The sequence below is a fragment of the Leuresthes tenuis genome, unplaced genomic scaffold, assembly GCF_036924035.1.
Source record: "Leuresthes tenuis unplaced genomic scaffold, fLeuTen1.0.hap1 SCAF_7, whole genome shotgun sequence".
NCBI classification, from domain to species: domain Eukaryota; kingdom Metazoa; phylum Chordata; class Actinopteri; order Atheriniformes; family Atherinopsidae; genus Leuresthes; species Leuresthes tenuis.
The window spans coordinates 16,431,787-16,444,506 of NW_027325361.1; the positions used below are offsets into that span (position 1 = coordinate 16,431,787).

General features: G+C 40.9%; 2 protein-coding genes across 2 annotated transcripts in view; one reads left to right on the forward strand and one right to left on the reverse strand.

The window, feature by feature from the left end:
- Positions 1–1,005: 1,005 nt before the first annotated feature.
- Positions 1,006–8,147, reverse strand: cdkn2c (cyclin-dependent kinase inhibitor 2C (p18, inhibits CDK4)). Its single transcript, XM_072389556.1, has 4 exons — positions 8,083–8,147; positions 6,957–7,080; positions 4,857–5,214; positions 1,006–1,235 (listed from the first exon to the last, which is right to left on the reverse strand). The coding sequence occupies exons 2-4, from the start codon at positions 7,077–7,079 to the stop codon at positions 1,231–1,233; spliced, it is 486 nt and encodes a 161-aa protein (XP_072245657.1). The 5' UTR covers position 7,080; positions 8,083–8,147; the 3' UTR covers positions 1,006–1,230.
- Positions 8,148–10,658: 2,511 nt separating this feature from the next.
- faf1 (Fas (TNFRSF6) associated factor 1) overlaps positions 10,659–12,720 on the forward strand; it is a 55,312-nt gene continuing 53,250 nt past the window's right edge. Inside the window, exon 1 of the mRNA XM_072389558.1 lies at positions 10,659–10,964. Coding sequence (XP_072245659.1) covers positions 10,905–10,964 — 60 coding nt within the window. The 5' untranslated portion in view covers positions 10,659–10,904. The remainder of the gene's footprint in view (positions 10,965–12,720) is intronic.

Consider the following 12,720-nt stretch of genomic DNA (forward strand, 5'->3'; position numbering starts at 1 on the left):
CAGCCTGGGACATTATTCTGAATTTATCACCGCTTTTCTTTGAGACATCTTCGTCTGTACCAAAGCGCTCAAATAAAGCGTAAAGGTCGGTAAAGTATCCAAAAACCACAGCTTGCTCTCATCGAAAACAAAAAGATACCTGAAATGACTCGTGTGTGTGTGTGTGTGTGTGTGTGAATTACTGTAATAGAATCAGATGACACTAGTCTGTGGAAAAATTAAGGAATTTATTAGTACTTTTATTTAGTCATGCAGTCCACATGATGCATTGTTTTAGCAAAAAATTGTATTTATTCATCTGTTTTTTGCATCCCTACTAAACAAGCAGCGGGGGAACAAAGAATTGGTTCGTTCATTTAACATATTGTGGGTTATTTCTTTTCAATTAGGTGGACCAGAACAGACAAGAAACCTATAAATGATATGCGTCGTCCTTAGAAAGAATAACACGTGTTAATGCCTCTTTGAACCTGTAGAAATATCTTGGACACTGCAGTCTTTGCAGTGTTGCCTTTCACATTTCAGTTTTCAGATTGCACCCATCAGACTACTGGAAAATGGACTTTGTTTCAGGTGCAACACTATCATACCGAGACCAAATTCATATGATCTTGAAAGATCAAATTGAAAAAGAAAACGGAGTCACTTTGACACAAAGTGTTGAGCATTACAGATTTTAAATGTCAATGAAACAGCCTCGGTCCTAAAACCACCTGCATGTTTCTATTCTGCTTTTGGGTCAGCACAATAACCTGCTGCCCCGTTTGCAACTGGGCCCTCTAAATGTCAAATGTCACCTCATGTTAATTACTGGGTGTGTAGTCTGCAGTGGTTATCAAACGGTGTGAGAAAAAAAAAAATCCGAAACGCATGAATGCAAATGAGTTCCATTTAAGGTCACTGCAAGGTAGGCGCTTTATGATAAACAAACTTCTCTCTGAAAACTGAAATCAGTGAAGACAATTTGCAGCTTTGCAAAGACGGTATAAGCTGCGTCTTGCTGTGTTCTGTAGTACAATTTGTGTAGTAGAATTTACAGGGGTTGAAAATTAGCCGCAGTGTGTGTTCTAACCCAGTTACTGTCATCTTTTTTCTTTTTTTCTTTTTCCTTTGGAATTATTGAAAAGTTGACGCGTAAATAAGACTCACACAGAAGTGCAGAAGCATAACAAGGTTTCAGTCGAAGAGTTCAAAACAAACTCCAAATCCTCGTCTTTATCTTCCACTTCCCTAGTCTGTAGAGAGAGAGAGAGAGAGAGAGAAAAGGAATTAGTTTGTGGCACAAAGTTATCCTTCTGCAAAACGTGCAATAAAACAGGTATATTATATAATGGATATATATCTATATATATAGATAGATATATATCCCACATCCATAAGAATACAAGAGAAGAATGCGCCATCATTCGAATGAAATGATAATGTGAACTCCGAGAAAAAAATGACAATCCGTTCTAACAGCGAGGCGTCAGTTGTTAGAATTTATTGAGCTGCGTTGGTTGTGTCTGAAAGCCTCGGAACACAGTCGCTCGCCGGTGGCGCTATCGCTCAGCCTCCGCATTATCCAGCCAATCCAAACACAAAGCTGAGTCACTGTAGATGACTCCCGGGACTGAAGGCCTTTTAAGGGCTCCTCCCCTTTTATTGTTTCTTCCTTTCTTTATTCTCTTCTTCCTTTCTTGTTAATTAAATACGGCATGCCCACCTCCTTCCCTCCAGGATCGCACAGAAGCCTCTTTAACACAGATAAATAAACACAAACACGTTTTAAATGACGTTTTCTAACAAAAAAATGACCCCGGCTCCACCTCAATTGACGCGCAGGGGAGGCCGGGTATATGATATGTCACGTGGGGAGAGTTGCAACACCACCAATTCTACCAATCAGGGATGAGAAAGGAGTCAGATCATTTCAGCGTTTGACCACTCTCTGCTTTAACTCAAAAAGGTGGTTGTCAAGCCTGGAAACAGATGCATGCAGATTTTATTGAGTAAAAATAGATTTTGAGGTAAGAAAGTAATATTTTTGGCCAACACATAGTACTTATAAATAAAATCATATAACTTACAGTAATTTAAACTGCTGGTGAGGCAGAATGTGATGCATTTCCCCCTGCTAATTTCAAACTGCTGTGCAAAAACTGCTGACAGGGCTGGGGTGGGTTGTACCATGCATCTTAAAAGTGTCACAGCCATCCCCTTACAGAAAACTAACAATGTTTCTTGAGTTTTATTCATTTTTAAGCATAGGCAGTGGAAAAGAACGACTGAGAGGGCTGTGCCTGCTGATGTCAAAGCATCTGATGAGGTTTCAAAGAAGGGCAAGTCGGTCAGATCAGTGGCATCTGCCATGTTCCTCTGAGCAGATCATGCAAGTCACTGCAGAAGTTTAGAGACCAGGGATCCAGTGATGGGCCCAGTGTAGGTTACAGCAGCATCTGTGGGCACTCATATACCAAAATGTGTTATCGTAGACTGTTAACACACACACACACACATCCTCCTGGGAAAGCCATGTTGAGTTAAGGTCAGTCACAGTGACATACATTGTTCTGGATTGTTCTTTTATTCTAACAATCTTTTAAAGCATATTCTAAGGTGTGGCTTCTGTTTTTGCTTAATTTACAACCAAGGAAACAAAGGAACACCATGTATTTAACATTAAAACACAAGGTCTGTGATATTCGAGCAGGGTCTTAAATAGGTGTAATTTGTAGTAAACAAATGTGGGTATTTTAGATAAAAATGTGAGAATTATAGTTTTAAAAAATCGGTAAGTTTCTGAGGTAAAAAGTGTCGCAACCATACTCGGTCTCCTCGAGCCTCCCAGAAGAATAAATGGCTGTAGGATGACGTGAGGGCAGGCGTAAGTAAAACTGGAAATGAGGCCTACAGCACTTTCAGCTGTTCTCATTCGTCCGATTCTAAATATTCGATCCCCTCTCTGTGCGCATTGATGGTATGTGTTCAGGCTGCTGTGTTTCACCACTCCAGCCCTGACAGATGCGTGAAGCTGCAGAGGTGGAAGCATCACACCAACTGAACTATGAATGTGTTCATTTTGTATCATAAACTTTAACATGAGCATTTTGCTGTGCAAAAGTGGCACATTTTTGGGAAACCACGAGAGCTTCCACCTTAGGCCCGTGGATTCAGCGCAGTTAGCCTGGTTTTTTATGTCATTACGCAGCCTTTTTATAAAGAAAACAAACAAAAAAATTAATTACAATCACGTAGGTAAGTGAGAAGAATGAACGATGATCGATGAACACTCGGGATGCCTTCATGGCATTTCTCGAACTTTCGGGTCTTCATCAAACGGGTCTGATCCAGTTCAGAATAAGATCGGTCAGGTCGCGGATAAGCTTGCTGTCTGAATGGCACTCCCGGGTTAAAATGTGTAACTGTGATGAACCTGTTTATCAGTCCCGATGAGTGCGTGTCCATTCATGCCCTGCGAGCATTTGCACTCTGACGGGTGTCATCTTCATCCTCCCTGCTGAAGACACTGCAGCGAATAAACTGGCAATCAAACCAATCCAACTGATTGTTCAAATATATACAAATGGGCCTACAGACATTAAACTTGTTTTTTTATTTTAATCACTAGTATTTACACCCACGTTGTCCTAATACTGGACGCATGACGCGTTCCAGTCCAGGGCAGCAACACGTTCACTGGTTCATCTGAGGTAAAACCACACAAGCTGTCGTTATTAACAGGCCACCCAGACACTCACCGTGGCGTTACACTCTACATGTAACACAACTGTGCAAATCTCCACCGAGTTTTGTTGCTACAAAAACAAAAAAAAAACAGCAGACACGCGCGGAGACACACAAAAGCTTAGCCTGGATATCAAGTGAGCAGACCGCAGTCACTTTCACTTTCATCAGGCTTTGGTTCGTTCTTCAGTCGAAGGAAGATAAACAAGCAGCAAGGCGGCTGCTTCTGCTTTCTGGCAAAGCGACCTTTGTGGAGAAGGCAGTCGCAGCCATGTTGGGACTTCAGGCCCTGTTTGTCGTTTCCAGCACATCAGCAGCTGGTAAATCATTAAACTGCTATTACCAGTGGAATCACTAACCTAAGTCTCCTCATCACTTGCATTGTTCCTCCCCCACTTCTTTTCATATTAGTCTGAACAAGCCATTGAGACAAGATAAAAGACAAAAAAAACTTTATTTTGGCTATAGAATAATATGCTTTAGGATACTTATCAGAGCGCACTGAAGTCAGTCGTCGTGTAGAAACTTAACCATTTGTTAGGCTATGCACTGGTGTAGCATTTGCTACAACGCAGCCACCCTCAGCCACTTAGTACAAATATGTTGTGTTTTGTCGTTGTTTTCTTCTTGGACTCACACCTTTAAACCATGCAGGCTGCTTTTTCTCCCACACGAAGCCACATCTGTGGCCTTAGGCGAGGAGAAAAGCTGTAACGGCACCTCTATCGGCAGTATTTTCGTTTCGTATTAAAAAAAAAACACACACACACACACACAAAAAAAAAAACAATACATTTTATTTTTCAGATTGGCAGAGCAGCCAATTGTCAGCACCGCTCTTTCTTTCTGTCCTTTTGGAAAGTGGCTTCGTCGCACTAATGTTTGCGCACTCCTTGGGCAAAGCTGCTAAATGAAAAATTATTGCCAGCTATTAATACAATTGTTTTGCGGCTATGCAGACCAGCGGTTTTTGCCTCTTTTTTTTTTGGCGTTGGGAAGTTGCAGGTCTCTCGATAAACATTTATCGAAACACCAGGCTTCAAGGCGTATTAGTCGGAGAACATTAAGTGTGGAAAAGGGTCAAATAAAATCAGCAAAAAAACACTTTACATTTGAAATACAACACTTACCGGAGCCCAAATACTCCTCAATGTATTCGGCAGTTTCCACCCTGTTGAAGTCGCGAGCGAGCTGGCAGGCGGTGAATCCCAGGCCGTTGGCCGCTCGCGGGCTGCTGGTGCGCGGTAGCAGCAGCTTCACCACCTGCAGGTGTCCCTCTCTCGCGGCCAGGTGTAGCGGCAGGTTACCTTTCAGATCCACCAGGTTCGCGTCCGCGCCGTGGTCCATCAGCGCGCGCACAGATTCCACGAACCCCTCGCGCGCGGCGTCGTGAGTCACAGTGAGGTTCAAGGCCGGGTCGGGCAGGTTTGGGTCTGCCCCCGCTTCTAGGAGAACCTTTATGAGTTCGCTGGCCCCTAACATCGCCACCTGGGAAACAAAACAAAACGACAAAAAGTAAAATGAAAAAAAGAAACAAGGATAGAGACGATGTGAACGAAAACGACGAAGCAGCTCCACCGTTAAATGTAACAAACAGCAGGTTGGAGGAGGCCTGGAGGTCAAGCCGTGACCTGCGAGCCGAACCATACAAACTGCTTCTGAGGCTACTGCTAAACTGCAAATAACTACAAACACCTTTCGTTTTATAGACTTCTATTAGAGCAAATTGCCTAAACACTTAAGCTAGTCAGCTCAGTCTCACAGCATATCGTGACACTGTTGCGTAGCGACAACAAACCAAAATGGCTCCCTTGCGGTGAAAGTCTAACGTTATCATTAACAGCACTCTGCTACTACTTGTAATTTTAACGGACCTATCAGTGCAACAGAGTGGCCTCTTCGGCTTTAACTGCACTCTAAAAAAAACTCGAAATGATATCATTTAAACGTTTAGCACACCTTTCAGGTCTTTCAGGGGAACATAGTCTCTTTAAGCTACAGCTTTAGTACAAGAACAGGACTAATTTCTGCTTTTCGCATCTCGAAGTATGTCGGTATTACAAATTGCGGGTAGACCCGAGTTTCACTCTGAAACTCTCTTTGTTTCTTTGACTTGAAAAGTAATTTCAAAACTGTTGTATGAATTGTCAGGGCTGAGGTGTTACCCCCTCCCCCCCCCCCCCCCCCCCCCCTCACTGGGAGCTCTGTGGAACTGGGCGCGCCACAGCAGCCTTCCATAAGGGTCTCTGGTGCGCTTTGCTGAAAATCTAACTCGTTACAGCTATTTAAAGTAAACGCTGGAAACGACAAAAAAAAAAAAAAAATTGAAAATGAAAAATCTTTCTGTTTATCACAGGCTAAGGCTTTTTCCAGCACTTAGAACACAAAGAGGAGCTGGTGCAGGCGCAGCCTTGTTTCCACCCCCAGCTCCACAGCATTATGGATGGGCTTCATTCTCGTGTTTGATAAGTGTGCGTTCCCTTAGACTTGAAAAAATAGTCATGGAATAATCGAGAGTTGAAAAAGTCTTTGTCATGTATGGCTTCCACAGCCCGTGCAACATTCAAGCTGCTGCCTGTTCATTTTCTATACCGGGACTCAACTTCCTCGTTACCACAGCAGTTAAAAACTGTTAATTTGCTCTTTTTTAATCACTTTTTTATCTTTATGTTTATCACATAAACTCGAATAATGTTTATTCTTCATCATATCCTCATAATTCGAATTGAGAATATTTTCTTTAACAAAGTTACAAGCTTTGGGACAAATCATACAACAACAACAAAAAATAACCCCATTGTTTCTCATATTAATCTACACCATTACTGTATATTTGCATGAAATAACTCATTACAACAAAACTATCATTTTCTTTCTATTTGATAGACTGTTTAGCACGTTTTCATTTTTTTTTCTTTTTAGATTCAGAGTCAGATAAGCAAAGCTCAGCCTCATGTCCACCAGGCAGAAATGTTTTGTTTTAAAACGCCTAGATTTATTTGGAGAATTCGTTAAAAAAGCAGGCAATTCGAATAAAAATGCTGAACACAGCCTGAAAACCAAAAAAATAAGCATTATAAGACCTCCTAGCTTCTTCGAGAAAACACAGGCTCTCTAAAAGAAGGAAATCCAGCACTAGCAACCAGAAAAAGCAAGAATAAGTGGAACACATTTGGCCAAAAAAAAAAAACGAACTTGAACTCGAATCTGAAAAAGCTTCACAGACCAACCTGGAGTGCAGTCCTGTTGAATGTGTTAAATCCACTGACATTAGCTCCATGTTGCAGCAAAAACACCACTTTATCTCGTTCTCCCCTGGCTGAGGCTTTGCAGAGCTCATCTGTCCCAGTCATTCTAGTGAAAAAAAAAACAACTACAACAAAAATAAAAATAAAACAAAAATAAAAAATGTACCAAACAAGCAGCTGAGCAAATGGCTTTGAAGGAGATGGAATATTCACTGTGGTGGAGTGCCTTTTGTGAAATGGCCGTCAGGCACCTCCCTCTCATACTTGCACCAGTCATGCTTGGGCCTTTACCTTCACTGAGTGTGAATTATTAAACCCCTTTTTAATGCATCAGACTAGTGAAAACGATTTGGGGATTTATGCTAAATACACAATTTCATTTTAGAACTATCTAAGATAATTCTGTTTCTTTATTTCTCTCTTTCCTCCTCTCTTTGTTTCTTTTTTTTTCCTTTCTTCCACTGCTCGTTGATTTGCTTTTCTTTTTCTACAATAATCCAAAATAAACATTGTGATCGATTCATCATTTTCCCTCGTGCCCAGTTCGGCCCAAAAAAAAACGCGCAGAAGTGCATTTCGCACCCTATGAAACGCACTTTACCCTCAAACCACAGGCAAGCTGAGAGAATGACCAATAAATCAATAACGCGCAAATGTACCTTAAGCTCGTGGCAAAGGTCCAAATTCACATTGTTTCACTTGCACATCGGCTTGAGATTTCGTGGGTGAGCATGGCTGCGGTGCAGCTCATAAACATTTAGTCTCTGAGATATTGAGCACTAATGTTCTCATCCATGTGTGGCATTGAAGCTCGTGTTAGAAAAAATATCATTATTTCATGCTATTTTTTTGGGTCAGGACCTGAATCATGTTGCATTTTGTAAGTCTCTTTCCTTGTGTCTTTTAGGACATATGTATTAGTGATGGTGCACACGGGCTAATTATAATATGTCTGAATGTTTTCCTTTTACCTGGAACGTGAGCTATATGCAGCTATAATAGCGGTACGAATCAAAGCTTCACTGTGCAACATTAATATCTAAGCTCAAAAACAAACAAACAAACAAACAATACGCAAGCATGACGAAAACAAAACATAAAAACTTACTTTAAATGAGATTTGAACGAAAGTCCTCCTCCATGTTGGTGGTTTGGGGTGCCCGCGTTTCTCTCCTGTCGCCAAAAATCTCAATATGTAACAAAAATAATGTCAACCATTTAATTTACCGATACAAAAGAAGAAGAAAAAAGAAAAAGAAAAAGACGTTATAACGCCGCTTAACATGTGATGTCATTCACAGCCACTTCCCGCTCATTTTCAAAACATTGTGTTTCTACATTCAGGAGTCGTCCTCGTATAATGGCATCGATGGAGAGCTGAGAGATATAATAGCTGCTCGGAGATCGGTTCAGTCGCAACGAGCCTGCTTTAATCTTCCAAAATGTACTGATTCATAGTGCAGACGATCCTCCACGCGCACCCGCGGCTGAATTGTCCGACTGAATGTGTTTGGCAGAAATGATCCGAGGATAGAAAATGTCCAGCTCAAACACAATCACAATCACCGGCTCTCAGAAGGCGCATCTCATCTGTGCGCCGAGCTGTCGGAAGCCGCGTTATTGCCCGTTGCGGTATAACAGCGAAGCACAAACAAAACGCTTAAAAGCATTTTTGAAATTCTTACCAAAATAAGATAAGATGACGTGATTGGATGGAGCAAAAAATTACAGGCGTGACGTGTCTTTACAGAGCAGTGGAAGACACATTGCTCTCACAACACGGCGATGATACAGGTGCCCGGATTTGATCATATGATATGATGGGTTTATTTCAGAGAGCGCGCGGCACCGCTGAGGCATAACGAGCGTCTTCTATAGGCTGCCTCATCCTTCGTCAGCTCTGTCGGTAACAAAGAAAGACAGATGTTTTCTTTTATACTCCTCCATCGCCTGCGTACATCTTTCAGTTTCCCGTCCACGTGTCGCCCTCTAGTGTCGACAGGCATTTTTTCTTTTAAAATGTGAATTGATTTTCTTTTAGTGGACATCGCTCTGAAAGAAATCAAGTTACTTAGAGCTGGGGTACGCATGAACCAGGGGACAAAGGGGCCCAAGAGTCTCTGTGATTGAGGAGTCAACCAAATGATCACAAAGAGAAGTAAAATAACTAATAAGAGACCAAATATGACTGTAAGGGGGCACGAAATACCGTTGATCCATGACGTGGGCTGAAAAGGACATTGTGGGCACAAATCTGGCTTAATGGAGGCCACAAGATGGAGTAAGTATGTCCTGTAGGTCTCTGCCTCTTACCTCCAATTTTAAATGGTTAGGTTTTTTTTAATCACAATGTTGGAATTGAATGATTGTGTGGAAAATTATATATTTCATATAGAGCCCAAGTGCTGAAAGTATGTGAGTTCATGGTTTATAGAGTATTACACAAGCTATAAATTCTAAGGAGCTATGTAGACTACACTGACTAAAGTACAGACTTGAAGACAAGTGAACATATTGATATCTTGAAAATATGGTCTAACAGTGGTCGGGATACCCCCTCATCCCTCCTTATCGTATATACAAACGTATATATATATACGTGTGTATGTATGTGTATTTAGATAGATAGATAGATAGATAGATAGATAGATGATTCAGTTCAAATGAGGCATCATGTGACCCTAAAAGATAAAAAAGGGACAGTTCTAATGTGCAAAATTATGCAAAAACATTTACAAGATGCCCAGGAAATACAACAGATCAACAAATCTGCAGTTTTTAGTTTTTTCTCTACTTACACTTAGTTTTAGTAACCTTTAAAGCTAACTTACCTTTTACATCCATTTTATTACAGTTCAAAGTGAAACATTAGAATTCTTTTGTTTATCCCACTATCTATTGAAATGACGATTTTATACAATTGATACCTAGCATAACAAGCTTTTGTGATGCAAGACATTATTTCAGATGTGACTCCTTGACAGCTCCGCGTTGAGCATTGTCCACCTCTAACAGTATTTAGAAATGGGCCAATATTTCACCAAGAATCAAAGATTTGAGAAAGAGTCCTTAAAACTGAAAAACTGATCCAATTTGTTTTCCTTCTTTCTTCTCCAATTGAGCCTCCTCAGATTTATTTGATCCCCTTGTGAACATAAGACTGTATGTCTGTGTAAATCAGTTGAAACCGTTTCTACCTCTGGCAGCTCCAACAGAAACATGCTGCATGCTTTAGTATAAATGTTCTAATGTATGATAATTTATTATTGATAGGGACCTGCTAGCACTTTTACTTTGCTGCCTCTACTAATGTAGGCCTGCTTTTAACATACTCCTACTGGATTATTGTAGCAAGCCTGCTTACAATGGAGTGTATGAATATTTTTGTATAGATGCTTTACATGAGTAACATAAATGAATGCGTGGTTTATGGTTGTTTTGGTCCATCTGTTAAGCATTTATGATTAACGTATAGTTTCTAAAGGGTCTAGACGCCTAAACCCACAGGCTGTTGTTTCATAATTTATTCATGGTGTTAACGTCTTCACAGTGATAACAATAGGAAAAGAATACAGGTCCGAACCAGACCAGAGTCAGCCAGCCACTCCGAAAAGAAGTGATCCGCTTTTAGATTTAAGGTCCAACGCTTCGCTATCTTACGACATCCGGGTTCACTTTACGTCAGTCGTAAAGCAATGGGCTAGCTTGGAATAATGATATGAGATAACTGGAGACTGCAACGTTACTTTACTGAACTTTGTGTGTCTCAAGCGGTTTAATCCCGATTCACTTAGATATTTCAGGTTTGCCAACATTTCACCCGCCGCCTCCTCACAGCAAAGAGTTTTCTTTATAGTCGGTGTCCTTCTGTGAGGCGAAAAAAAGCGACGACAGCCAGTGAAGAGGAATTGCTTTTAGCCAGTCATTGCCATGGCCTCCGAAAGCGGCGAAAGCAGCATGGATAGAGAAATGATTCTGGCCGACTTTCAGGTCTGTCCCTTTTGAATGTCCCCTGTATTTTTGTTCACTTGGTGGTATTTTGTCTGCTGTTTCTGAGGCAACTTGGGCTGCTGTCAACAGCAGTACACACTCCGTCGTAAACAGCAGACCCGAGCTCAGCTCTCCATGGTTAGCACACCGAGCTAACAAACTGACAGCTCGCTAACTGGTCGAACACAATTATTAACCGAAAGTCCGCTGCCTGCATAACAGTTTCTCACAGCAATGGATCCAAACGATTGGGTAATGTGTACTTGGGGCAGGCATTCCGTTTGTTTGCTTGGTGAAGCAACTACTCAACGAAAAGCAGAGCTACGGCTCTCATAACGACTGTCAACTTGTTTACATACAGTAAGCTGTTACACCCTCATCGGCTACTGTTTTTGCACAGTTGGTATTACAATCTTGTGAGTAATCTCCTCCAAGTTTGGGAGGGGGGCAGGGTTTAGCATGTCGTGTAACAGATAATAGCATACTTAACACCCAACCTCCCGTTTGTTTATGTATCCTTTGTGTTACAAATGAACAAGCTCACTTTATCTCTGACAACAGCCATAACCCGTAGTGTAGTTCCACTACTAACACACCAAGGACTGACATTGCTGTATTTAAAAAAAAAAAAAGAAAGAAAGTAGTATGTATTGAGATGTGGAAAAAAAATATACAGGTTTATTTATTGTAAGCAAGCCATTAGACAATGGTTAATATGTCAGACTAAAGTCAGGGACTCATTGTGTTTTTGTACTTCTGTTCAAACGACATTGAGATCAGGCTGTGCACATGTCAGAGAGAGCTGTGTGCGGGGCTGGTTTGAATTATATTAGCCATGTCACCTCATGTTGTGGTTACAGTTACAATCACTGAGATTTAATATGATCCCTTTCGAAGCCAAGATGTCTCCAACTAATCATGGGTTTCAATTTATGGCCCAACCTTCACTCTCAGAAAAAACCCCAAAAACTATTGTGTCTAATAAATCTTAAATCTCAATAAAGAATATTGTATTAGTCAGACTTGTCATGGAAAAGAACCATTCGGATGTTCCAGTAAACAGTAAATGCTTTTCAATTAGTTTGCCTGACTTGAGATCACATGTCCTGCAGTGTTTCTACAGCATCGCATATGCTGCTGAAACATCAATATTCTACGTGGTGGAGATCAACCCTGTGCTTTCCTCCTTTTAACTAGTTTTGTTGGGATTTCAGCCAGATTTAACGTTTGACATCGACACTTTCATGATGATTTCCAAAGCCAGCTCATGGTACTAGAATTATGAGGGTTATTCTGGGTCCTCTTACTTTTACATGAGGCATACCAGCTTTTTTATAGGTTGATACACCAAAACCTCAATTTGTTGTCATGTTGGTTATGTATTACTTTGAAATTACTTCTGCAAATGTGTTTTAATTATGTTAGTCAGAGGGATCAGTCCAAAAAAAGGACAAGATGCTTTTGGCTCTGGGAGTTATAAGTGGATACAGTTGCAGTTGGTGCACCCTGATCTACTTTTCTGTATTTTAATCCTTTAATAGAATGAAGAACACACTTTGTTTCACCTGTTATGCAAGCTACAGGTCTCCCAGGTTTAATTTCAGCAGTTGAAAACTTCTGCACACTGCTTCTAGTCCATAATTTGTTTTCATGAACCTGCACTTAATTTGACCTCTCTCCTCACAAGGTGTGTAAAAGCAGAATTTGAGGGGAAAAACTGACCTCTGTTGACCCTCTGAAAAATAATATTTTTTCC

Bases quoted from the DNA above. Each gene is read 5' to 3' on its own strand.
- cdkn2c (XM_072389556.1), bottom strand. From the start codon at position 7,079: ATGACTGGGACAGATGAGCTCTGCAAAGCCTCAGCCAGGGGAGAACGA. The intron at 5,215-6,956 runs GTTGGTCTGTGA...TTTGTTTCCCAG, and splicing joins TCAACAGGACTGCACTCCAG to GTGGCGATGTTAGGGGCCAG.